The following is a 21,425-nucleotide window of genomic DNA, read 5'->3' as shown; positions in this document are numbered from 1 at the left end:
AAGCTCAAAAGCCATTTTCAGGCGCCTTTTGTACGCACACGCAACCTTCTTCGCGGGCTTTGCAGGAGCAGCGTACCCGCGGGTCTGGGCAGTGATAGTACTCGTGACAGCAGGTGCGGCAGGATGTATCGCTCCACAAGCTGAGCGTCCTGCGCGAAGTGCCAAGAACGATGTCATACTTGTCACTCAGACAAGTGCAGTCCAGAGACACAAGGAGGAACTCAGACACCAGACGGGAGAGAGCAGAGGTGCAGACGACGCACCTGCGAAGCACCAGCTAGTCTACCGGCGCTTGTTTGCTGGACGAAATTCCCGATGAGGTCATGTAGACGCCCAAAAGGCAATGCTTCTGATTGGGCCATGAGATTGCTTAGATAATGTACTGTGAAGGGAGGAGGGGTGATGTGAAGAACATTTTCGTACAGCACCGATGCGGCGTGAGTCTGTAGCTGCAGGAGTACCTCTTGTCTTCCTCTGCAGTTGCACACAGCGCTACAATGGGTCGTCTGCGTCGTTCTCGCACACACCATGCTCAAAGAGACGTTCATAGAGCTTCACGGACTAGGGTACGCACACCTCTCGCTAAACGAGGGCCGGGACATTCATGAAAATCCCGATTTGCAGGCGCGAACGCGGGATCTGGACCAGATTCAGCTGATTGATTTGGATCCGAAGGTGCGTCTCACTTCTGGGCAACTTAGAACTCTTCGCGGATTCATGAATGTACCTCGTGATAGACCCGCGCAAAGCTCGAAGCGCAACCCCTCGACTACGAAAAGCCAGGTCTGGCACAGCATTACTGCGTAGAATGCGCAAAGTGGGCTTCACGAAAGCTAACCAAAACTAGACTATGTATTGACAGAGTCTGCTTCCATCCAGATATTTTGAGACTGATCACGCCCTCCGATCCCACTGGAAAAGTAAAGTCCACAAACGTCGCTGTAAAGCTCTCAAAGAGCCCGCATACACGATCGAGGAATCGGAACGTGCTGCCGGACTTGGTCGGGAAGGAAAGCGTCCGACAACAACTACCTCAGACACGCCCATGGAGCAGGAGATGAATCCGTGAACATGAGCTATAGGCGTGGAGACTCGGCTTCGCTGCGTTGCATTGGTGCGATTGGATTATTGACGTCTGTACTCTTAGGATTCATTCCCTTCGATATAAGGTCGATCGGATTACGTATCTGGAATGTCCTACTTTCTTGCATGATATTCCCTCTGATCGGAAGCGTGGTCAAGTAGGGTCCGAGGATGTCCGGCCACGCTCTTCCTTCTTGGAGGGTATTGACTCTGGAGACTCTATGAAGCAACGTTGCGGCTCGACGCTGACGCCGGTGCGACCCATTCGCCTCAATCATTGACAGACAGGGGTCGACCTTGGTACCGTCACCATAATCGGTTTCCGGACGCATGCATAATTGGATTACCACGAAACCTGGAGAAGAGCCGCATACGACAACGATATTGACAGCAAGATACAAAACATACGATCCTAAGCATGGAAGAGATAAAGAAAATCGTGAACACATCACCCTGCACAAATCAGGTACTTTTCCTACGTCCCGCCAACACTGAAGACCCTCTACCTCGCTCACTCGTAATCACGTCCCGTAATCTCCCGCTCTCCGCTCCCCCTGCTCGTCACCCCCATGGCCCCCCAATCCACCATTTCTGGTCCCTATCCTCGACCTAGAGCGTCACACCCACAGCCCAGCTCAGGCGCGGCGGTTCCCTACCGACGCCGCGAACGCCTCATCCAGCATGGGCCGAAGCCCTTCCGGCGCCCAGACGTCGATGCGAAACCCCTGGGCGAACAGCCGCCTGAGAGCGTAATACGCCCAGTTCATGCCGTCCCTAGTGTCGACGCGACCGAGCTGGTACTCGAAGGCGAGGACCCCACGATCGCCATGCGAGTCGACTTGGCCCACGCAGACCCGGCCGCAGTATCCGTACATCTTGCGGATCGCCTGGTCTCGGTAAATCTTGAACTGGAACCCACAAGCGATAGATCCCTCGGCGCAATAGATGTCACCAATGGGTTCGCCCTTCCGGTCGTGGTGGGTCTGCACTACAATAGACAGCCGCCTGCGGTGGTCGGAGGGCAAGGCGCTATCGTACTGTTGGACTACGTAGACGGGATAAGTTGACATGTCGCTGTCTATCTAAACGTGGTTGAGCAAGTGTAGCTAATGACTTCCGGGCTCTAGTGGTCGTCCTCCATCCGGACCATGAAGGGGAGGATGCTTACCTGACTTTGAACGCCTTCGGTCAACGGATCGTGACGGAGTATAAAGTAGCGCGTCTCTTGAACAGCGATGAAGTGGGGACAAGCAGGGGGTGACACCAAGGATGACGGTGGCGTAGTGGGGGTTGCGGATTGCAGAAGGTCGCCTTTGCAAAGCCAGTGAGTGCGTCCCGGGTCCCTTTATATATTCCTCGACGTATCGCTTATAATCCCCTCATCATCCTCGCATCATCCTGGGATTCATTTGCTCTGGGCTTCGACCGCTCGCTTACAGTGCGTATATCCGTATCGGGAGGATAGCACCGTCGTCTGGGCACTCAGGCAACGTGGCCTCCTCTGTTTCCGGAAAGGCTGTCCTGACTGCGCTGCATCCCATCCAGGCATTCTCACGTGTACCGTCGCAGAGTTTTTCTCCGTTGTGCCCCATGCAACGGACGAGGCCGCCTGTTGCCTCATACGTTAAACGGGCGGACGTGGACTGTTCCGCTTCCCGTGCCCCGAATTCGGATCTGCATCCCTGAGCTTCTTCATTCCGAAACATGGTAGTGGACCTCCCCGCGAACACGCGCTCTTCGTCAGCAAGTTCTTCTCGAGAGGCATCGGCAGCTGGAAATGGTTACGACAAGCAATCCCTTCATGAGCGCCACCGGGGTTGTTCTGCTTGCTATCCGGCTCGTGAGCACCTGGATCGCATCCCAGTGCTCAATGCTGCATTGGTCGCACTCCCTTCTGGGTGCCTAAACACGGTCCCAAGGGAGGAAGCTTCCCTTCCGCGAATGCCCCAGCCAAGCGCCCAATCCCCCGCGCGGCCCATACTCAACGCCTCTCGCATTCCCACGTTCATCTCCACCTCGCCGGGCTCACAATCGACCTCGCTTACGCCCTCGCCTGGTCGACCCAGACCGCAATCTATCTAGGGTCCCTCCCGACAGTCGTGCGGTCGGACTGCGGGCCCTCTGCCGCTATCATGGACACGGACCGGGCCGTCGTTTCGGGCTGAGAACTGGAGCGCAATAGTGGGAAGGTCCTACCAGGTAAGCAGTCGCTAAACGTCCTGCCGCAGCACCGACGCGTACCCCCTGCCCATGTGCCGTGACTCAATGCATGCTTTTCGGACATTTCCCCCTCGCCCTGTTTCGCTCTGCTAGCGCGAGACTGGGATCCGCAAACACATTCATCGAACAATTACCGGACCCTCCCTCGAGCATACATCCTGCTACTCTGGCAGGTCCCATGGACGTTGCAGACCGGTGAGTAGTGGCATTGGGCGACAACGGTTGGTGGTTAAACCGCGTAAACCTTTCCCACTGTCTCGTATCTCGCCTGGCCGGGAGCGATTTTTTGGAGCAGGATTATCATTGCCCTGGCGGAGATCCCCGCTCGGAGTCTGTGAGTGCATCTACGATCTCTCCGCTTACAACATTAGTGGTGATTTTTATCTTTTCCGTTTGCCGACCACGAGGGTATTCGTTCTACCGCTCGGGATCGTCGGCGCGAGAGTGAACTCCAGAAGACGCTCACATGGGAGAGCGCTATACACCTTATCCTCGAGCTCACCCACCTTCTCCTCAACAAGCCTTCAGATGTTACGTGCAACACAACACTGTACGACTTTACGACCGGGGCTTTACGACGTTCTAGTGTCGACATGAGCTCAGGCGTCGCCGCCTTCCTTGTCTCCAACGGACCCGCCTCGGGATACCCGGCACGGCAGGAAATCGCGCCTGTTCGATAGGCGAAAAGTCGATGAAGAGGGGACGCATAAGATAACCTCTTTTAGGAAACATTGCCTCGCCGGACAGTGAAAATGGCAGGCGATTGCCGTCTCCTTGAATCTAAGTGAATTTCCCCAATCGAGAATCACCCTGTTACCTGCCGTGCAGGGCATATCCCTGGGAGAAGCGACGGCGCGATGTGGTGGTAGCCTGGGACAGGGAACTGACGGCCATATGGACACCTGCCTTTTCTGGCACACAGACGCCCTCTTGGTGCCCAATGCGTCCACCTGGCTGTCCGTGCGCAATTCTGGCGCTTGTATACCCAAACAGGCAGGTGTCCATGTGGTAGGCGAGAACGCCGTTGATGGGAAGATTTTTGGGCGCCTGTTTCCCGCCTCTGGAACTTTGCGGTGCGCTCTAGGTCACAGAGTCTGGACTCTCCGTGTCGTGAGAGCGACACACTGACGAGGGGAAGATGAGGCACCGGCGGATGACATCTCAACCTTGTAGGCTACACAAAATTTGAGTCAGAGTAGACGGGACTGAGTTCGCCTTGTAACATCGAGGGAAATGCATTGCATGTTATCCATTGAACCGGCGATGGTGTTGTGGGGCCCCTCTTCACTCATGCAATCGTGACTTAGAGTCGTTGGTGCCGTGATCTGTCTTCCAAATGGCCTGGCGTCGCTCGACAACGACGTGCACGAACACCCTCTCGTATCTTTTCTCGTGTCTTTTATTGCGCGGGGGCAGCGAGCGAGCACTGAGCCGCCAGAGGCCGTTGGTACTTGTCACGATTGCAGGTCTCCTACCCCCATTAAGGGCTTCAGCGAAACGTTCCTAGTGCAATGTAATGCGACCTTGCCTCAGGCTATGATGGGTTGATTGCATCCACACAAAATCTCATAGTAACTCTTCAGATCTTCAGCCCTCAGCTGAATACAGACATGCTTCGAACGCGCACGGCAGGCATTCCGATGTTTTCATTTTCGACTAGAGAAATGTACAGATATTTTAATGAAAGAAGGAAAGGCACGAGGTAAACTACCCGTGATAACGTAGCTTCTTCCGAACAAAGTCTTCGTGAAACGGGAAAATTGGGCGGGCGGTTGCCTCCTGCCTCCCCCTTTCTTCGACCACTCTCTGATACAAAATCCCAGAATGCCTGCCGTGACACAGCTAGCCCGATCTCGAGGTATCCGCGATTCCGCCAGCCATGCATCCTGATCAATCCGGAGTAGTCGCGTATCTCGGTTGCAATCCACGGTTTTGTTCCTCCTAACTCGTGTTGGACTCGGGCCTCTACAGGATCCGCATTCCCAGCGAGTTATCGTCTTGGGACTAATTATAACAGCACTTCTCTACATCCACCCGCTTCCAGAACAAACTCAACGCCTCGAGGGACACCTCAAACGGTGCGTGGGACCCTCACGATATCTTTGTGCGTCTGAGCTGCGAAAGTCTGTCAGGGCTATTATTCCTGTAGCCCTACGACACAGAATGGGCAACACCTCGTACAAGCACGTCGGAGCTCACCGGAGACACGCAAACCCGCCAATCTGTGAGACTGGAGTATGTAGTCGAGATCTCGCCTCCAGCGTACCAGCTTCAAAGCGGAGCTCCAGCCCCCTGCGATCGTTGGAAAATGCAGATCAGCCGCCGCCAGGCGCAATGCGAGGATCTCCGTCCGAAATCGCCGTTCCTAGATCGCAGGGACGCCGAATTGTGGTATGTACCGTTGTGGATGGGTGTGGCGGCGTATGTACGCTCGGTCCGCTCGACGTAAACAACACGCGCGCGGAGCGAACTCGAAAACGCTTGCCCTCGATGTGCCTGTTAGGCAAAGAAATAGCCTACATTTGTAACGACTGTACGGCATGAACAAACAGCATGATCGACTAGTGTGTAGTTCTGCAAACATGTACATGCGTAGGTAGGTGGGCAGGTTAGATGTGTTGGGAATAGTGATATGCATCGGGTATGTGGGAGAGCACGAAACAGACTACAGAGAGAGCGATAGCGACATTAAGAGTTGTCCGCCGCTGCAAAGCAGACGAGGGAAGACATGATTAAAGGTGAGGTAGAGGGGGGACTGCGAATGTATGTATCAGCTCTATACCAAAACAAACAATGGAAGCGCGGCTTTTACACACGACGAGGCCATGCTCGTCATCGTCAAGCTCCCATCGACTGCACCTACGCATCAATCGTCCGCATCAAAGACAGATCGGTCGTCCCCGAGCATATCAGGTTCCTCGGACATGAGTCTCGACTCTCCCAGATGGAGCGTCCCCCCGGCCCGCGCGCTGCGCTCAAGCAGGTCCTCCCACTTAGCCGCCTTCTCCTTCTCTGTCAGTTTGTGCCGCGGGCTCTCCAGCTCGCGGAACGTGAGCGGTGAACGCTTCTGGGAGACCGCCGACGACGGCGAATTGGACGAAGGCGAACTCGAGGAAGTGGCAGAGTTGGGCTTTGGGGTGGACCTGTGACTCAGCGCACCCACCGAAGGGCGCCGGATGAGGTCAACGTCCACACGGACCTGCGGAGGAGCGCGGGGCGTCTGCGGGGATAGGGGCATCGTCGCAGACGCGGACTGCGAACGAGCGTGAACTTCGACGTTCAGCTGAGGCGGCGCGCGGCGCGAACTGCGCTTGGGACGAGGTGGCGGCTCGTTCATCCCGAACTCTCCCAGAGGCGGCGGCACGGATGTGATGGAAGGCATAAGCTTGTCGATGGTATCTTCAACGTTGAACGAATGTGCAGTGGGTGAAATGGCGGAGCCGGTGGTGACCCTGCGTGGAGGGAGAGGTAAGGAAGGGAGGTGCCTTTCCTCTGGAGAGGCGCCGTCTTCCGGAGGCGCGGTATGCGAACGGCTCTGCGTTCGAGTGCGGCCCTTGAGCTGTGAGGGTGTAAGCGGAGATGAAGTGTGCTCAGAAGACTTGGTCATGCGCGAGAGTTCGCTAGGCGAAACGATATACTGGCCCACAGAGCTTGGCAAAGGAGGGATTTCCTCGCCATAGGACGAGAAGGATGACCGTGTCGACGGCGTCCGATTGTGATTAAAAAGGCTGGACGAGGCCATCTCGGACGACCCCGGAGAAGAGGACCGTGTCGCCGTACTAGGACGATGGCCAGATGTGCTCGCACGACTCTTCGTCGTATTCCCAGTCGACGGCCGCCCTGTAGTGTTCGTGTTGCCAGCACCGGGCCGTGAGGAACCTGTGGACGGGGGGGTTTTGGGAGGAGACGGATTCGGGCGCACCCCGGACAGCGACCTACGCGACTGCATGAATTTGCGCAACAACACCCCTTCCTCAGTGACCTCCTCCCCATTAGGTCCGCGGCCCGTGATGTCCAGCGTCGTCCGCGAGGGTGAAGGCAGCTGCAGATTCTGTGGGAGCGCGGGAACTGGAGGCGGCAAGGTGTCAGGGTGTTGGTACTTCTCGCGAAGCCCCCCTGTGCTTAGTCGCTTCATGAGCTTCCACCACTTTGAACCCGGCGTCCTATCCTCCTCGTGTTCGTCTCCTTTGAGCTTCGATGACTGTGCAGGACGGCCAAATTCTTTCGGGGAGGGGCTGCTCTTCGTGGCTGACGAATCGCTTGGGCTGTGCTTCCCATTCATCGCTGGGTTCAGCAAGGTGGGATTCCGCATAACCTTCGAGGGTGTGTGTGTATGAGATCGGCCCTGAGAACCATCATAAGGCTTCCAATCCTCCGGCGAAGGCACTGGAAGCTCTGGATGGTCGCGATCTCCGCGCTTGATGGATCCGGTTACACGCTTGAATGAGCCGGAGACCTTCCTCGACAAGCTTCGCGAGCCACTCGGGACATGCTTCCCATTCAGCGAGACGGTCGCGCGTGTCTCGTGAACGCCGTGATACCAGTCATCGTCCTGCGGACTCCCCACAGCCACCAACCGACCCGAAGCGCCACCGAATACTGTGTAGTATGGCCCCCCGCTAGTTGCCTCGTCGTTTGCACTGTCATATCCGGATCGCGGGGAGCTCACAGACTTGAGCGGAGTAGCCGACGAGGGACGGTAAGCATCGTTGAAAGACGCTGTCTCGGCTAGCTCCTCGCGACGCTGCTCCTGTTGCTTGTATGCGAGGGCAACGGCGCCCGCCGGTGTCAGTCCTCTAGGACTCTCCGATCTGCTGGGAGAGTTGGACCCCTTCACCAGAGGGGACGTGACTGGGCGAGGTGGGAGCCCAGATGGGGATGTCGACGGTCGGCTAGGACTCATGTATGCAGCGAACGGCGCACCGGAGTCACGATGAGCGTGCAGCTGGTATGGAACACGCTGTACGGTGGGAGTGCCCACCGGACGAGTCAAGTCGTCCGTCGCTGAGCGCGAGTGGTGTGTAGCGGGCGTAGTTGGGTTCGAACGAGCGCTCGGGCGCCGACGTAACGCGTTGCGTGTAGACTTGCCTGCGAGACTGTCATCGCCCGGAGACGATGAGGAGCCCCGACGGGGAACGGATGACGAACGCAGGCCAGTAGTGTTCACATGCAGCGACATCTTCTCACGAGATGCATGTGCGCTCCTGGAGAGAGGAGGGCGGGGAATGGCACCTTCGCTTGGGCGATGAGGGAAACTGACTTGGCTAGATGAGGGATCGCCAGTGGAACGCTCTGAGTCCGACACGAGGGAGGGCGAGCCTGAGGATGCTTGTTTGGCGGGTTTGCTCATGAGACGTTTTAGGTCTAGGTGCCCGCTAGCGTCGGAGGAGAGGGCGAGAGTCTTGTGCGAAGTGACAGTTGAGAACGACCGCGATGTATGAAGGGTGCGCGAAGGAGACAAGACCGGGCTTGGAGATGGGCGTGGCGACGGCGAGCCAGAGGAGAAAACAGCAGGAGGATTGGGGCTCGCAGAAAGCAGATGGTCCCGTGAGCGAGCGCGATGCACTGTGCGAGGGGACATGTGGCCAGAGTCGCTCAGCGAGGCAGGGCTAGTGATGGGTGCACTCCCGGGGACGGATCCGACAGGACGTTGGCCCTGCGAGGGCGGGGAGGCGGTGAACGCTGCAACGTCTGAGAGCCAACCGCTTTGAGGAAGGGACTGTGTGCTCAGGTCGGCCGGCGCGCGCCGAGGAAAACTCTGATTGGACTGAACAGGGCGGTAGGACGCATTTTGGCGGTCCATATGCAGTAGGGTAGGATCGAAGGGGCCAGGGTAGACCTGCTTGGCAGGCCGTGCCACCACACCGTACTTCGTTGACATGCTGCGGAGGCCAGTCGCAGGGAGATGGTGAATACACGTTGCGGGATATCCACGACACAAATGTAGTGTGTGGACACAAGAGAGGATACTCACTGGCAGAAATAATGCTAACGTCACAAGCAATATCCAAAGGTCGTCGAGACTTGAGCAGCACAGCTAATTAAGCCTGCAGGAAGTGTGAGAGCTGCGGGAGCGGTCTGGGTGCGAGAAGTTTATACCGACATAATTACAAGATCGAAGGAGAACCCTGCTTAGTCCAGGCCACGGGAAGCGTTCTCGAGGGCAAGGCGTGAATAATCAGCACGTGTAGGGAACGCTGTAGGTATGGCGATATAGCCGGGCGGCGTGTACGTAGAGCGCCTTGGGATGGTACTGTTCGTCACGAGCGTCGACAGCAGGCAGCAAGCAAGGACAGGCAAGACACGAAAGATGGAGAAAGGACAGTTGTCAGGTAGCGAGCGGAATAGCAAAGGAATGTCGGCAGTTGATGCGCACCCGTGCGTCGTCGTCGTCGGTCGGTCTGAGTCGCAAAACCGGCTCCACGCCGTGCCTGGCCCGTGGTCAAATTCAATTCCTACCTTTCCTGTTTTGGCAAATCCCGACGCCCATCCCTGATGCGCTCAGCCCGCTCCCCCAAACATCCGAAAGTCGCTCCCCACATCCTCTCAAACTATCTAGCCTCAGCAAGCTTTGCGACACAGGCAGCAACCCCTCAACAGCCTCGATAAAATATATCGCTGTATCAAGCGCACAGAAGTAAACATCCCCATCATGGGGTCCGGCGTAAACGTAACGAGTGTACGGAATTGGACCCGTCGGCCTGGCACACAATTTCTCCATGATTAAAAGCCCGATCTCCGGAGGACCACGCTCCCATTTACGGAACGCGCTGATCAAATGTACGAGCGACAACTGGCCCGCAACATGGCAACCAAGCGGTCGTGAAGCCGCTCTAGTCGCCAATCCGCACCGTGTCTTGCCGTTTCAGCCAGGTCGTCTTGCATTCCGCCGCGTCAGTGAGGTTTAGTAGCACAGTCCACCACAAGCGTAGAGTGAAAGGGCCGACACAGACTTCTCTGCAACGCAAAACAGAAGCAGCACTAGCTGGACGCAGCCGTGTCCGAGACATCCGTCGGTCTTCGGTACTAGGGCCTCTGGGGGTACTTAGGACATATCCGCGCTTCTTATTCAGGGTCACGGCGGGACAAATGTCAAGACAAGTAGCACCACATGTTCGATAGTCATACCGCAAGGCAAACCGCGTTCTGGTGCTTCTCCACCATTCTTGCCTGTCCTCTCAAGATGTCGGTCAACTGACTTACCTTCCCCGTCCCGCCAAATCGACCATCCTTGTTGGTCAGCACCACTTCTTGAGCACATGCGTCGCCAAAACTATCCTCTCGGATGTCAGCCTCTTACACAATGGAGTCAGTGAACAGGACGTATCAGTGGCCCGGCGCTGGCCTGGCGCGGACGTGCGGGCGCGACGTCTACAGCAGCAATTGAAGCTACGGGATGCTCAGAGTAACACATCTAGTTGACAGATGCGCGGGAGCCTAAGCGGCATTTGTGCCGCACAGAAGGGCTCTAGCCTGAGGCCTGAGGGACTCGGCGAGGAACTACTCCCGCATAGGATGAGAATGCTGACTTAACAATATCTCAAGGCTCAGAGCTATCTGCCTGTGTGATCAATATTGCAGGTATTATGGAGCAGTTCTTGGCGCATGAAGCTTCGTAAAGCACGTTGGCAAAGTTCCACGTCGCAGCCCTCCCGACTGACCTCGCACGCGCAGCTCTGGGCATCCCCACGCAGTCCATGAACGACTAGTATTCCTTACGCGTGTACAAACATATAAGAGAGACATCAGGTAGTCCTCTCGCACAAACATATGATACTTCCGGATCCCCGAACACATGCCTGAGATAGAGAGCGAATGGTCCATAGCAACAACCTCAATGCGTCTGCGCCAATCTGTCCCCTGAAACCGCACACCGGCGACACGCTGCGCCTCCCATGCAGCACTTCACGCCTCCTTCGTCCCCCTGCTCAGCTCGTCCAAGCCCTCGTCGTGGCTCCAAAACGCCGCCGACCCGGCCTCCGACTCCGCCACGACGCCCGCCTCAACCCCCGTCTCCTCCGCGCCGACCACGTCCGCGACGCCCAGGGTCCGGAGGTACTCCTCTTTCACGAGCGTCTCAGTGCCATCCGCCTCCTTCTCCTCCTTGCTCCCGCGCCAGAGCACGCGCTCGAGCGTATGCCGCACCGCCGCGCGGACGAAGATGTACCCGTGGGACGCGCCCAGCGCGATGAGCAGCGCAGACAGGAGCATCTGCTGCTGTGACGCGTCTGGGGAGCTCAGGTGGTGGTGCGCGTGCGAGAGCGACGTGCCGACGGGCTTGCACTGCTCGTTCTTGCCCGGGCGGAAGAGGTAGACGAGCGCCGAGTTCGTGAGCGCGGAGAGCCAGGTGAGGAACTCGAGCGTGTTGAGCCAGGGCCCGATTGTGTCCGTGCGCGTGGGGATGGGCCGCCGGACGTGGACGGTTATCTTGAACGCGTCAGACCGCAGTTCCAGCCAGTTGTTGATCAGAGACATCACTATGAACAAACAGATGAGACATTCCGCTTCGCATATACGTGCTACTCAGGGAAGTATCCACGGAAGACCGAAGGCTCGCATCTATCCCTCGTTCGTAGTGACGTGCATTACTTGGACTAGCGCAATGCACGTCTTCACAATCCCGGGATCGAAGGTGCGAGCCTGGTCCATCTCGGACATCCATCGTATCTTCCCCGAAGCGGCCGAGATCAAGAACACGTACCTGGTGCGAGCGGCCAGATGGTCGACCACAGGGACACGTAGCCGAACTGCGTAACCATTTCGCTGTAGTCCGTAAATAGGTCGTATGCCGGCAGCGCGACCTCCCGCTTGACGCGGTCCATGAACTCGCGCTCCTCCTGGTCGGCCAGCTGCTCCGCCTCCGAGTGGGCCGACTGGCCCTCGAACATCACCCGCTTCTTCTTCCCACCGTTCCCGTTGCCATTGCCAGCGCCCGCAGCGGGGGCGGCGAACGACAGGCCCTTCCCGCTGCGCACCGAGTTGACCGCGCGGAGGATGAAGGGAAGGCCGATCTCGAGGAACGTGTTGACGACCTGGTTGGTTACGGTGAAGGCGAACATCTGATCTTGAAGTCGCTTTGGATTCAGCTTCGACCGCGCGGAGACGCTATCGTGCTCCCAGAAGGTCGCGTTGACCGGGGGCTTCGCATCCTTGGCTGTGTGGTTCGCGTTAAATGATGCCGTTATGTTAGCAGGGAACACGGAGAGTATGGGTCCCAGCCACTTCGCGGCAGTTGGGTTGCCATGGAAGAGATAGTATTGGACCGTGCTCATGACTTCCTCGCCGAATGGAACGTAGACAAATGCTGATAATGCAATTCCAAGATACGCCACTATAGCCGACAGGCTGAATGTCTTGATCGTAAGGGACGCGTCGTGTGTCGATTGGTGTCCATGATTTTCCCAGTTGGTGAATGAGACCGCATATGAACGGTAGACGCTGAGAAGCTGGGGAACTAGTGCAGCGAATAAGATAGTAGGGCTGAACGCCTGTAAATCCTTGAGGGGTATTCAAAAAGAAGTAGTGCTGACTCACTTACCACTAATTTATGGCCGGGACCAGTGTATAGCTGAGTAACAAACGCCTCAAACACGAATATACCTGTAAGCAAGACCGCCAACACGGACGAGAAGAACAAGATCACTGGGAGGCTCGCGAGCGCCCTGAGGTCTTTCCGCCACCAGGAAAGCGGAGTATACTGCGCTCTACGCTTCTCGACGCGGAACGAGCCTTTTGTACCCCATCGTACCGAAAGCTGCTGTTGCCTGATGCGCCACGATTCGACGAATGTGATTGACCACAGTAGGAGGAGGGAGGAGTAGAGCGTTGAGTATGGCGGGGCGAAGAAGTAGAACAGAACACCGGTTGCAGAGATGAAGACGAGGTGTTTGGTGTAGAAGGAGAGGAAATGGAAGTAGAGCGCGACACTATCGCCGAACTGCGTGGATGTTAGCGTGCGGTGAACCATCTAGAACGATAGCCAGGGCGTACCTGCTTCCGTATATCATCGAACTTTACGGAGCCGTGTTGAAGGGTCGTCCAGGTGCGGATCCATTCTTGGTTGAATGAGTGATCGTGCAATACCATCATGGACTCGACGCGGTCCCAATCGGATGATCCAGGAGCCACACCCAAACCGCCGTCGGCATGAGTGGATGTCACGTATGTGTGAACTAGGCGCAAGCGATCCGCAGGACTGAGAGGTTCTTGAGACAGATCTTTGGCTCCCGTGGGGTTTACAGTGGGAAGCCCACACAGGAAGTCGGAATACCTTGCACGACATGGCTTCAAGATAAGCTTGAAAAGAAGATGGCTCAGCGCGTACCTCTCCCGTTGTGCCAACCGCTTCAAAGTCTGTTCCGGACAATGCACGAGCACGAGCAACTGTCCCTCCTGTTCTCCACGCTTCCCGACGGCCTGCAAGCGACCTTTCCCCAGGGCCTCGAGGAGTCGCGTATACTGCTGTGTGGCCTGTCGTGCGTTCTCGCGTGCTTGGGGCTTCGAGAGCACTCTGCCTGGAGAGGAGCGGAAGATGAGAACTAAGTCGACCTGAGGGGCCATTTGAGGATGATGGGGTGGTTGAGAACAGTGGTAGGGGCACAATAGCTTATGGCCTCGGGTCAGCTACAGAATGACTTCACAGGCACGCGAGGCCCCAATGTACTCGAGACAGTGGCGTCGGTAGGTGTGAGGATGCAATGTGCTTAGCGGGCATGAACCCGCTATAGAGGAATGCTCGCAGATCGGGGTGTGTTGGAAGAACCAAGGCGAGAACAAGTATGGCAAGGCGGTCTTGTTCCTCCGTAGCAAGTACTGGCAGCACTGCTGCAGCAGCAGCAGCACTCCTCAAAGACGGTGACGACATATCCAACGTTGCTGCCGGACATAGCATAACCACATTAAAGTACATTCATGCTTGGATGGCTCAGTTGGTTAGAGCGCAGGTCTCATACGTGAGTATGACCGCTTTCGGCGGGGAATCCTGAGGTCGTGAGTTCGATCCTCACTCCGAGCATTGAGGCGCGGTCATTGGTCATTTTTGTCTCATTTCCCTGCAAGCGACCTGTTGTATCTCCGGTAGAAGCGTGTCATATGGATGCGTCAATGTTGTGTACATACAGTCGTTCGCATATGTAACTCCAGTCGCCGTGCGGTATTTGTAATGTGAACGCTGTCGGTCAGCTGCCTGTTTGGGACCAGCCGCGATGATCCATCTACCAACACGTTTGATGGAGTCATGCCTGGTTCGTCATTGGAAGTCTACGAATCGATGTTAGTAAGTGACATATATGTAGTATTTACATCTTGAGAAACGAATCAAGGCGGCCGCTCTAGTCGGTCCATACGGAGCGGCGAACGCACGCGCAAATAGGTGCGAACGATTCCTAAGTACAAAAGTTTGATATGCCAACGACTGCACAATGTCTGGTGCGAGAACCAAGGTCACATCTTAAGTCTCCGCGATAAAATAGTTACTCATGGACATTGCAATCACTAAAGAATCGCCGGGAGAGCACGAAGAAGACATTGTTGGACACATGCGCCATACGTAAGTCAAAGGAATATATAGTTCACTCTTACACTGTGCCCAAGAGACACGGCTCATCATTATAGTCAACCATCAACGTCCAGGTACATACCACCTCACGCTGGCGCGCCAACGCCTTGTGGCCCCGGAGCTTGTCCGTTCTGCGGCCCGTTGCCACTTATACCCATCCCCGCAAACTGATTCTCCAACCCGTAATAAGGCTGGCCTGTAGCGGACGGCTCCTGAGCCGCGGCAGGCAATGACGCAGCGGGAGCATAGGGCGAAGCACCATACGTCGTCGGTTGCGGTTGCGGCTGCGATTGCTCCCCAGCTGGCTGCCCCTTGTGGATGCTCAGCTGAGCAGTCTGCGCAGCCTGCCCGACGGGCGTCCCGTCCGGGGACGTGGCGGAGTCGACAGACTGGGTGCGCGACGCGGGCGGGGGACCCTCCTTGACCCCAGGCACGGAGATGAAGTACACGGAACCGGTGGGGTCGGTGCCGCCGTGCGCGTAGTACTGGGCCCACGCTTGTACATTAGGGTCCGCGTAAGTCGTGTTCGGGTCGTAGACATAGGGCGGGCCGCTCTGCTGCTGAGGCGCCGGCGACGACTGCTGCTGCGCGGGTTGTTGCTGTACGGGCTGTTGCTGGGCAGCTTGGGGAGATTGTGGTTGCTGTGTGTAGGCTTCCGGTTGTGGCTCTGGCTCGACTTGAGGCTGAGCCTGTGGCAAAGGTTGCTGTTGCGCTTGAGGCTGAGGCTGCGGCTCGATTTGCACTCCCGGCTGGGGGTAAGCTTGTTGTGGCTGGGACTGCGGTTGAGCAACAGAATGAGGTATTCCTTGCGCGTGATAGTCTGGAGCAGCGGCGGGCTGAGCGTAGCCCTGAATCGGCTCGCCCTGAGGTCCGAGCTGAGGTCCCCCACCGGGTTGAGGACCAATCCCAGGCTGTGGACCAAGACCGGGCTGAGGCTGAAGACCAGGGCCGGCCTGGGGTCCTTGACCAAAGTGAGGACCAGGACCTGCGGGCGGTGGCTGATGCTGGCTTCCAGGAGGAGGGTAGCCTTGCTGCTCCGCAGGGGACAAGCCATACGGAGTGCCTTGCTGCTCCGTGGGAGGCAAGCCATACGGAGTGGGGCCTTGGCCAGGGTAGCCCTGTGGGAGAAGCTGACCGTACGTCGACTGCGGACGCGCTGTGTATGCGTTAGGATCACCATACGGTGATTGAGAGCCAGGATACTGATTTTCGGGACCTGCAGGATAAGCGGCAGGCGCAGCGGGGTAAGCATTGTAGCCCGGCTGATCATACAACGTCGGGTTCCAGCCGTACGCTTGAGGTCCGCCAGGAGCTATCTGGGGCCCAGTTTGTGGCAGATACTCCTGGCGAGCACGAGAGTCAGGTCGGACGATGTAAGGCTGACTGGACGTTTGCATGTATGGTGGTCGACCATCATAAACTTTCCAGAAGTCAGGTGGGATAGGCTATGGGATCCAATATGAATCACATACCACCGGTGTGGCGAGCCAAGCTCTCTTCCATCATCCTGTCGAAAATGGATCGTGCCTTCACAAAGCTCTCGTTCATTGATACGAGGTCAGCTGTAACACAAAATGAGAAGAGACATCTCTTGATCTACATGAACGAAACATACCCCGCTTCTGAGAGTACTTGTCAATCAACTTCACAATCTTGGGACGCAATGTCATGCAGGATCGATACAATTCCTTTACACATGCCTCAGTTCTCACTCACAACACACAGAACAGTTTAGGTACATACCTGAATCTCCTCGTTGTCTGCTAGGTTGTCCTTCGCTGGATCCATGGTACGAAGCATCAGAAGTAGACGGTCAACATTAGCTGCTTGGGCGAAGACGGCCGCCTCCTGCTCAGCCTCACGAGCGATCTCCGCCGCGGTAGGCTCGGGCAAAGGTTCCTACGGATTGCTGGTTGAGCCCACAGCAATATGGGCAGATGGAGTGTACATACCACATAATTGACCGGGAATATACCAGTGCGACCCTTCAGCTGCCCTCTCCACCAATCCTTGTAGTTGCGATCGACGACCTTGATGATGTCACCCTTTTCGAAAGCGAGTTCTCCCGGCTCTGAAGGTTCGAAGGTGTGGAGCGCCCTGACACGGGTCACGATAGGGATACTGTCCTGGTTTGAATGAACGGAGACTGGTGAGGAGCTGGTAACAGTGACACTCGAAACTGTGGAGACAGTCGACGGAGATTGGTGAGGTTGAACAGAAGCAACCGCAGGGGTGGCCGACGAAGGGACGTATCCGCCGTAACTTGGCGGCTGCGAAGACTGAGACGAAGGTGCGCCCGCGGGCCCAGATGAGGAGCTGGAGGGTCCTGAAGTAGCAGATGATGACGGCAAACCTTGCCTCGAGCCTCCTACCCCGGAACCACTGGCGCCTGTAGACGATGCAAGCGAGTACGAGTTCCACTGTGAACGACCACCCTTGTCGAGCATTGACAGTTCCAGCACTCGCTGCAATTCTTCCTCCTCTCGGCGCCGTACCTCGTCATCAACATCGGGTGGAGGAGGCTCGTTAGGAGTTTCGAACTTGAAACCTGGAAACAGTGTTAAGTTGATGTGTGCGCGTCAAAAGCAGTGCTCTCCTTGTACCTTTGGACTTGAGACTCTCATGGCATTCCTCCATCAAGCCAAGGGCTGGGTCCTTCTCAAACTCGGCGGTCCAAATGGCCACCAGATTCAAGATGCGCTTCCGGACCCTGTCGTGCGTTGTCTACAAAACGAAAATGAGGGCTCGAACTTGATTGCATAGCCATTGGAAGGACGGTACAAACCCGATCGGTCACCAGCTTCTCCAAGCCTTGCGTGAATGCGCGGGAGGCAATCTCTCGATGCACTTCAACGCCACAATTCTTGGACAATGCTTCAACCAATGTGAGGGTATACAGTTGGACATTGGGGTTGCGATGCGCCAAACGCTTCAGCGACGCAGCGATCACATTTCGCGCACTACATCGCGAAAGACAATCAGGACATGCCGTGGAGCGACAGATACGGATAGTACTCACCCCTGTTCGCCCTCTTCTTGGACCTTATCACAGAGATTGAGTATCAACTCCCAATTCTCGCCCGTCAGGTTCTCATCGGTAGTCTTCGCTAAAGAGGTGAACAATGTTGAGACGCCTGGGTGACCTCCGCGGGAAGTAATGGCGACTAACCGACGATGTCATCGTATGGATTGGGCTGGCCGCCTCTGAACATGATCAGTGAGTGCGGTGGGATTAGTGTCGTGCGTGTCGTACGGATGAGTAAGAGAACAAGAAAGAGACGGAGAGGGTTGCGTCGTCGACTGCGGGATACAGTGAGTATGATGAGCACTTGCCGCTTTCCACCCCGGCGAGGCGGTGACGGCCCGGCCGTTGCCGACTCCTACTTACTCGACTGGGGCCGACGCCACCGTTCTTTCAGCCACTGAGCCCGAATACACTCTCTTCATCTCCTCTACCATGGCCAAAGGTGCGTTGTTTGATCTCCCTCCAAGCCCATCAGCACCACTGACACGCTGCACAAGTCCCACGTAACTTCCGTCTGCTCGAGGAGCTCGAGAAGGGCGAGAAGGGTATCGGAGACGGCTCCTGTTCGTATGGTCTCGAGGATGGAGACGATATCATGATGAGCCATTGGAACGGCACGATAATTGGTCCAGGACATGTCAGTATACCAACCGCTTTTGCTCTCATTGTGATCGACGCTATCGCGACTTATCATGTACGCTCTCACCCGTTAGACTGTCCATGAGAACCGCATCTACAGCCTCAAGATCACTTGTGGCGAGAACTACCCGGATGCGCCGCCCACAATTCAGTTCATATCTCGCGTGAATCTTCCCTTTGTCAGCCAAGTAGACGGCAAGGTCGATCCGTCTAAGCTGCCCGTCCTCGCGCATTGGAACAGGAACCACAGTATTGAGACTGTCTTAGTGGAGATACGGCGGTGCGTACAAAGTTTCTATCCGTGTGATCAAACAACTCACTGTATAAACTATCAGGGAGATGGCTTCGTTCAATAATCGCAAACTTCCTCAGCCTCCAGAGGGCAGCACCTTCTCGTGAAGGTCGGAGGCATATGAGCACGAATTGGCAGTATACATCTCGCAGTGTTGAGTTTTGTGTTTCTGTATCAATCAAGCAACGTCAACTGGGAAGTGGGAAATGCCCACGGCAAGACTGTACTCTGTATGTGCCCCATCGTGCAGCCTCCAGTGACCAAAGACCGCACAAGCTAGGCCGGCCCACAAGCCGCTCGAGAGTGCGACCCGTGTTAATCGGACGCGCTTTACTGATACAGTCATCTCGAACGGTACAGCTGGTTCCCAGCTCAGATATAGCAGAGCCACCCAGAATCCATCACAGATCTGCAGATACAAATTTCCCGGTATGTCCCCATTGCGAACAGTGATTGGTCTGTCTCTCGCTGATTCCGAGATTGTTCCCGCCTTAGAAAGAGATTATCTCACCCGGGCCGAAACGTATAGCAGACATAAATCTCCGTGCTGTGCGCATTGAGCGTGGATGTCGGATTTCGGCTGACAATCGTAAGCTTAAGCTACATATGTCGAAGAAGCGATCTGATAAACCACCCCCATGTCAGCCACGCCTTCGTAAGACACAGCCACTTCACCGGCTTTGATGGCAAGCTGCTGATTACTGACATTATGACCGACATCGACCAAGCGTTGGGAATGTCCATAGACATTGTCCCTTTTTCGTCGACTAAGGCCTCAGCAAGCCTCCCCGCCGCTGCAACGAGCATCGAAATTCAAGACGGCGAAGGTGTGGCCGAGAACGCATGCTGCACCCCTGACCTCCGTCTTCCTCCATCAGCGCAGACATGGATTGCGGACGTTCAAACACCGCTGACTATCGCGTGCCATTGGGCCCGATGCCTTCAATGCTGGGAAGCTTTGCACTAGTGTCTTTCGGTTGACGCTAGAGGTGCCATTGATCGGTCGGTCAACCGTTGTCAGAATCTCAGATGAATAACATCCAATGGCTCATAGACCCCATCGTTCTCAGGCGTATCTTTCAATCTGATGTCCCTGACCTACTCTCTCATCATGCCATAAGGTTAGCAATGCGCGCTGACGGCAAGCTATGGGTAGCCGCCCGGCTTCTCTCGTTTTGTGGGATTGTCGGCCATGAGAGGATGTCAAGCATCACGGTGAGCCGCGCCGTCCATGGTCAAGACGTCCGGCATTCTATTACACCGGCCCTGCGGCAGCAGTGTTTCCGCCCAAGGGTACTAGATGATGAACTAACCTCAATTCGGACATATGCTGACCTAGGGACTCGCACCATCCCAGCACCCTTGCACCGTATACACGGCTATAAATGCCTCCGCGACACGGTGTACGTCCTCCAACAACTCACCACTCCATTCTTTTAGTAAGTGTTCGCTCCTCTGTCCTCTACGCTACCCCCCTCTCACCGTCAGAAATTCCCCTTCAGAGAACAGTGCCGGTCCCAGTCGCCTCAAGTGTCATCATGACCGCCTTTCCTTTGGTCTTCGTCTCCCTCCTGAGCATCTTCGCCCTCTCCGGGGAAACCCAAGCCACCCTCGTCGGCGGAAACGTCGCAGCGTCGGCCCAGATTGTCCAGCCCATCGCTGAGCCCTTCGTGCCAGTTACCCCTGTCGCCCCGGTCGTCCAACCAGTTGTCCCTGTTGCCCCCATCGTCCAGCCTGTTGTCCCGGTTGTCCCAGTCATCCCAGTAGTCCAGCCTGTTGTGCCAGTTCTACCCGTCTACCAAGTGGTCCGCCCCGTCGTCCCTGTTATACCCGTTGTTCAGCCAGGTCAGCCGATAGATATTTTCATTTATCGGAGAAGGTTGATTGCTAACCGACCTCGTCTGCTAACAACAGTGCTCGGCGCCGGTAAGACGCCTTCCTTGTCTTTCTCTCCCTTTTGCAACATTTATGCTGACCTGTGTTCACTCATCTGATTCCAGTTGGCTACGGTGCCGGGGTCAGTCCCCTCTATTAATATCTTCAAATTCCCTTTCATAACATCGTAATATGTCATCTCCCTCTGTGTAGCTCGGATATGGCGGGTGGGGTGGCGCCGCCGCCGGTGGTTACGCTGGCGGCTGCGGTGGATCTGGGGGGTATGGTGGATATGGTGGCGCATACGGGGCTGGGTACGGGTACGGCGCCGGGGGCCTCGTCTACTAAACAGATCTATGGTCAGCTCTAGGGTGTTAGTAGAACTTGCCCGGCACTATGTCTTCTTTATCTCCGTAGATTTGGGCATGTATAGCTATCTCTCGAGATGATTTGCGATGTAAACAAGGTGCAAGGTCCGGGAGGGCGATAGTACGAAGCCGCGCTGAAGTGAGAAAACGCAGGCCTTCTTTTTTAGTAGTAAGGTCGTCCTAATAGTACTTGCGTGGCATCTTGGTGAGGAGTAAGTACTAAGTGGTAAGTACTGGCGCGCTGGGCCTTTCTGCCTCGTTCGTAGTTCCCGCATGCTTGAAGCCTACTTCCCCATACCACTGGTCTCTGTCCTGTGATCAGCCTATCTAATTAAGTTATCGAAGGGGACTGCGGCCGGCCGCCAC

At 56.2% G+C, this 21,425-nt stretch overlaps 7 protein-coding genes and 1 non-coding gene across 8 annotated transcripts; 4 read left to right on the top strand and 4 right to left on the bottom strand.

Moving 5' to 3' along the window:
* Positions 1-434: 434 nt before the first annotated feature.
* Positions 435-1,201, top strand: DICSQDRAFT_100584 (uncharacterized protein). The gene is made up of 4 exons (XM_007362773.1): positions 435-566; positions 625-675; positions 738-817; positions 880-1,201. Exons 1-4 carry the CDS (start codon positions 498-500, stop codon positions 1,067-1,069), a joined length of 390 nt encoding a protein of 129 aa, XP_007362835.1. The 5' UTR covers positions 435-497; the 3' UTR covers positions 1,070-1,201.
* A 517-nt stretch (positions 1,202-1,718) lies between these two features.
* Positions 1,719-2,153, bottom strand: DICSQDRAFT_125120 (uncharacterized protein; the record flags this gene model as incomplete). The annotated part of the gene is made up of 1 exon (XM_007362772.1): positions 1,719-2,153. The coding sequence occupies one exon, from the start codon at positions 2,151-2,153 to the stop codon at positions 1,719-1,721; it is 435 nt and encodes a 144-aa protein (XP_007362834.1).
* A 3,656-nt stretch (positions 2,154-5,809) lies between these two features.
* DICSQDRAFT_159954 (uncharacterized protein) lies at positions 5,810-9,698 on the bottom strand. Its single transcript, XM_007362771.1, has 3 exons — positions 9,407-9,698; positions 9,278-9,350; positions 5,810-9,185 (listed from the first exon to the last, which is right to left on the bottom strand). Exon 3 carries the CDS (start codon positions 9,182-9,184, stop codon positions 6,170-6,172), a length of 3,015 nt encoding a protein of 1,004 aa, XP_007362833.1. The 5' UTR covers position 9,185; positions 9,278-9,350; positions 9,407-9,698; the 3' UTR covers positions 5,810-6,169.
* Positions 9,699-11,005: 1,307 nt separating this feature from the next.
* Positions 11,006-14,091, bottom strand: DICSQDRAFT_100582 (uncharacterized protein). Its single transcript, XM_007362770.1, has 5 exons — positions 13,628-14,091; positions 13,294-13,573; positions 12,842-13,240; positions 12,005-12,791; positions 11,006-11,780 (listed from the first exon to the last, which is right to left on the bottom strand). The coding sequence occupies exons 1-5, from the start codon at positions 13,861-13,863 to the stop codon at positions 11,209-11,211; spliced, it is 2,274 nt and encodes a 757-aa protein (XP_007362832.1). The 5' UTR covers positions 13,864-14,091; the 3' UTR covers positions 11,006-11,208.
* A 125-nt stretch (positions 14,092-14,216) lies between these two features.
* DICSQDRAFT_t51 lies at positions 14,217-14,317 on the top strand. Its single transcript has one exon. It is a non-coding gene; the product is annotated as a tRNA-Met (tRNA).
* A 2,007-nt stretch (positions 14,318-16,324) lies between these two features.
* Positions 16,325-18,072, bottom strand: DICSQDRAFT_53510 (uncharacterized protein; the record flags this gene model as incomplete). The annotated part of the gene is made up of 8 exons (XM_007362769.1): positions 16,325-16,422; positions 16,476-16,548; positions 16,604-16,759; positions 16,813-17,408; positions 17,464-17,584; positions 17,646-17,820; positions 17,880-17,967; positions 18,030-18,072. 8 exons carry the CDS (start codon positions 18,070-18,072, stop codon positions 16,325-16,327), a joined length of 1,350 nt encoding a protein of 449 aa, XP_007362831.1.
* A 217-nt stretch (positions 18,073-18,289) lies between these two features.
* Positions 18,290-19,009, top strand: DICSQDRAFT_133724 (UBC-like protein). The gene is made up of 4 exons (XM_007362768.1): positions 18,290-18,327; positions 18,383-18,522; positions 18,599-18,804; positions 18,860-19,009. The coding sequence occupies exons 1-4, from the start codon at positions 18,318-18,320 to the stop codon at positions 18,921-18,923; spliced, it is 420 nt and encodes a 139-aa protein (XP_007362830.1). The 5' UTR covers positions 18,290-18,317; the 3' UTR covers positions 18,924-19,009.
* Positions 19,010-20,354: 1,345 nt separating this feature from the next.
* Positions 20,355-21,039, top strand: DICSQDRAFT_125116 (uncharacterized protein; the record flags this gene model as incomplete). Its single annotated transcript, XM_007362767.1, has 3 exons — positions 20,355-20,661; positions 20,817-20,833; positions 20,905-21,039. The coding sequence occupies 3 exons, from the start codon at positions 20,355-20,357 to the stop codon at positions 21,037-21,039; spliced, it is 459 nt and encodes a 152-aa protein (XP_007362829.1).
* Positions 21,040-21,425: the final 386 nt, after the last annotated feature.

The sequence above is a fragment of the Dichomitus squalens genome, assembly GCF_000275845.1.
Source record: "Dichomitus squalens LYAD-421 SS1 unplaced genomic scaffold DICSQscaffold_5, whole genome shotgun sequence".
Lineage (NCBI taxonomy): Eukaryota > Fungi > Basidiomycota > Agaricomycetes > Polyporales > Polyporaceae > Dichomitus > Dichomitus squalens.
Note: the sequence above shows the minus strand (reverse complement) of the source record. Positions and strands in the feature narration are given on the sequence as shown.

Excerpts from the sequence above, each read along its gene's own strand:
- DICSQDRAFT_100582 (XM_007362770.1), bottom strand. The coding sequence starts at position 13,863 with ATGGCCCCTCAGGTCGACTTAGTTCTCATCTTCCGCTCCTCTCCAGGC. Across the intron at positions 13,574-13,627 it reads CGGTTGGCACAACGGGAGAG|GTATTCCGACTTCCTGTGTG; the intron begins GTACGCGCTGAG and ends ATGTCGTGCAAG. Across the intron at positions 13,241-13,293 it reads TCGATGATATACGGAAGCAG|TTCGGCGATAGTGTCGCGCT; the intron begins GTACGCCCTGGC and ends ACATCCACGCAG.
- DICSQDRAFT_133724 (XM_007362768.1), top strand. Across the intron at positions 18,523-18,598 it reads CGATAATTGGTCCAGGACAT|ACTGTCCATGAGAACCGCAT; the intron begins GTCAGTATACCA and ends CTCACCCGTTAG. Across the intron at positions 18,805-18,859 it reads GTCTTAGTGGAGATACGGCG|GGAGATGGCTTCGTTCAATA; the intron begins GTGCGTACAAAG and ends ATAAACTATCAG.
- DICSQDRAFT_100584 (XM_007362773.1), top strand. The coding sequence starts at position 498 with ATGGGTCGTCTGCGTCGTTCTCGCACACACCATGCTCAAAGAGACGTT. Across the intron at positions 567-624 it reads ATAGAGCTTCACGGACTAGG|GCGCGAACGCGGGATCTGGA; the intron begins GTACGCACACCT and ends CCCGATTTGCAG. Across the intron at positions 676-737 it reads TGATTGATTTGGATCCGAAG|ACCCGCGCAAAGCTCGAAGC; the intron begins GTGCGTCTCACT and ends ACCTCGTGATAG.
- DICSQDRAFT_159954 (XM_007362771.1), bottom strand. The coding sequence starts at position 9,184 with ATGTCAACGAAGTACGGTGTGGTGGCACGGCCTGCCAAGCAGGTCTAC.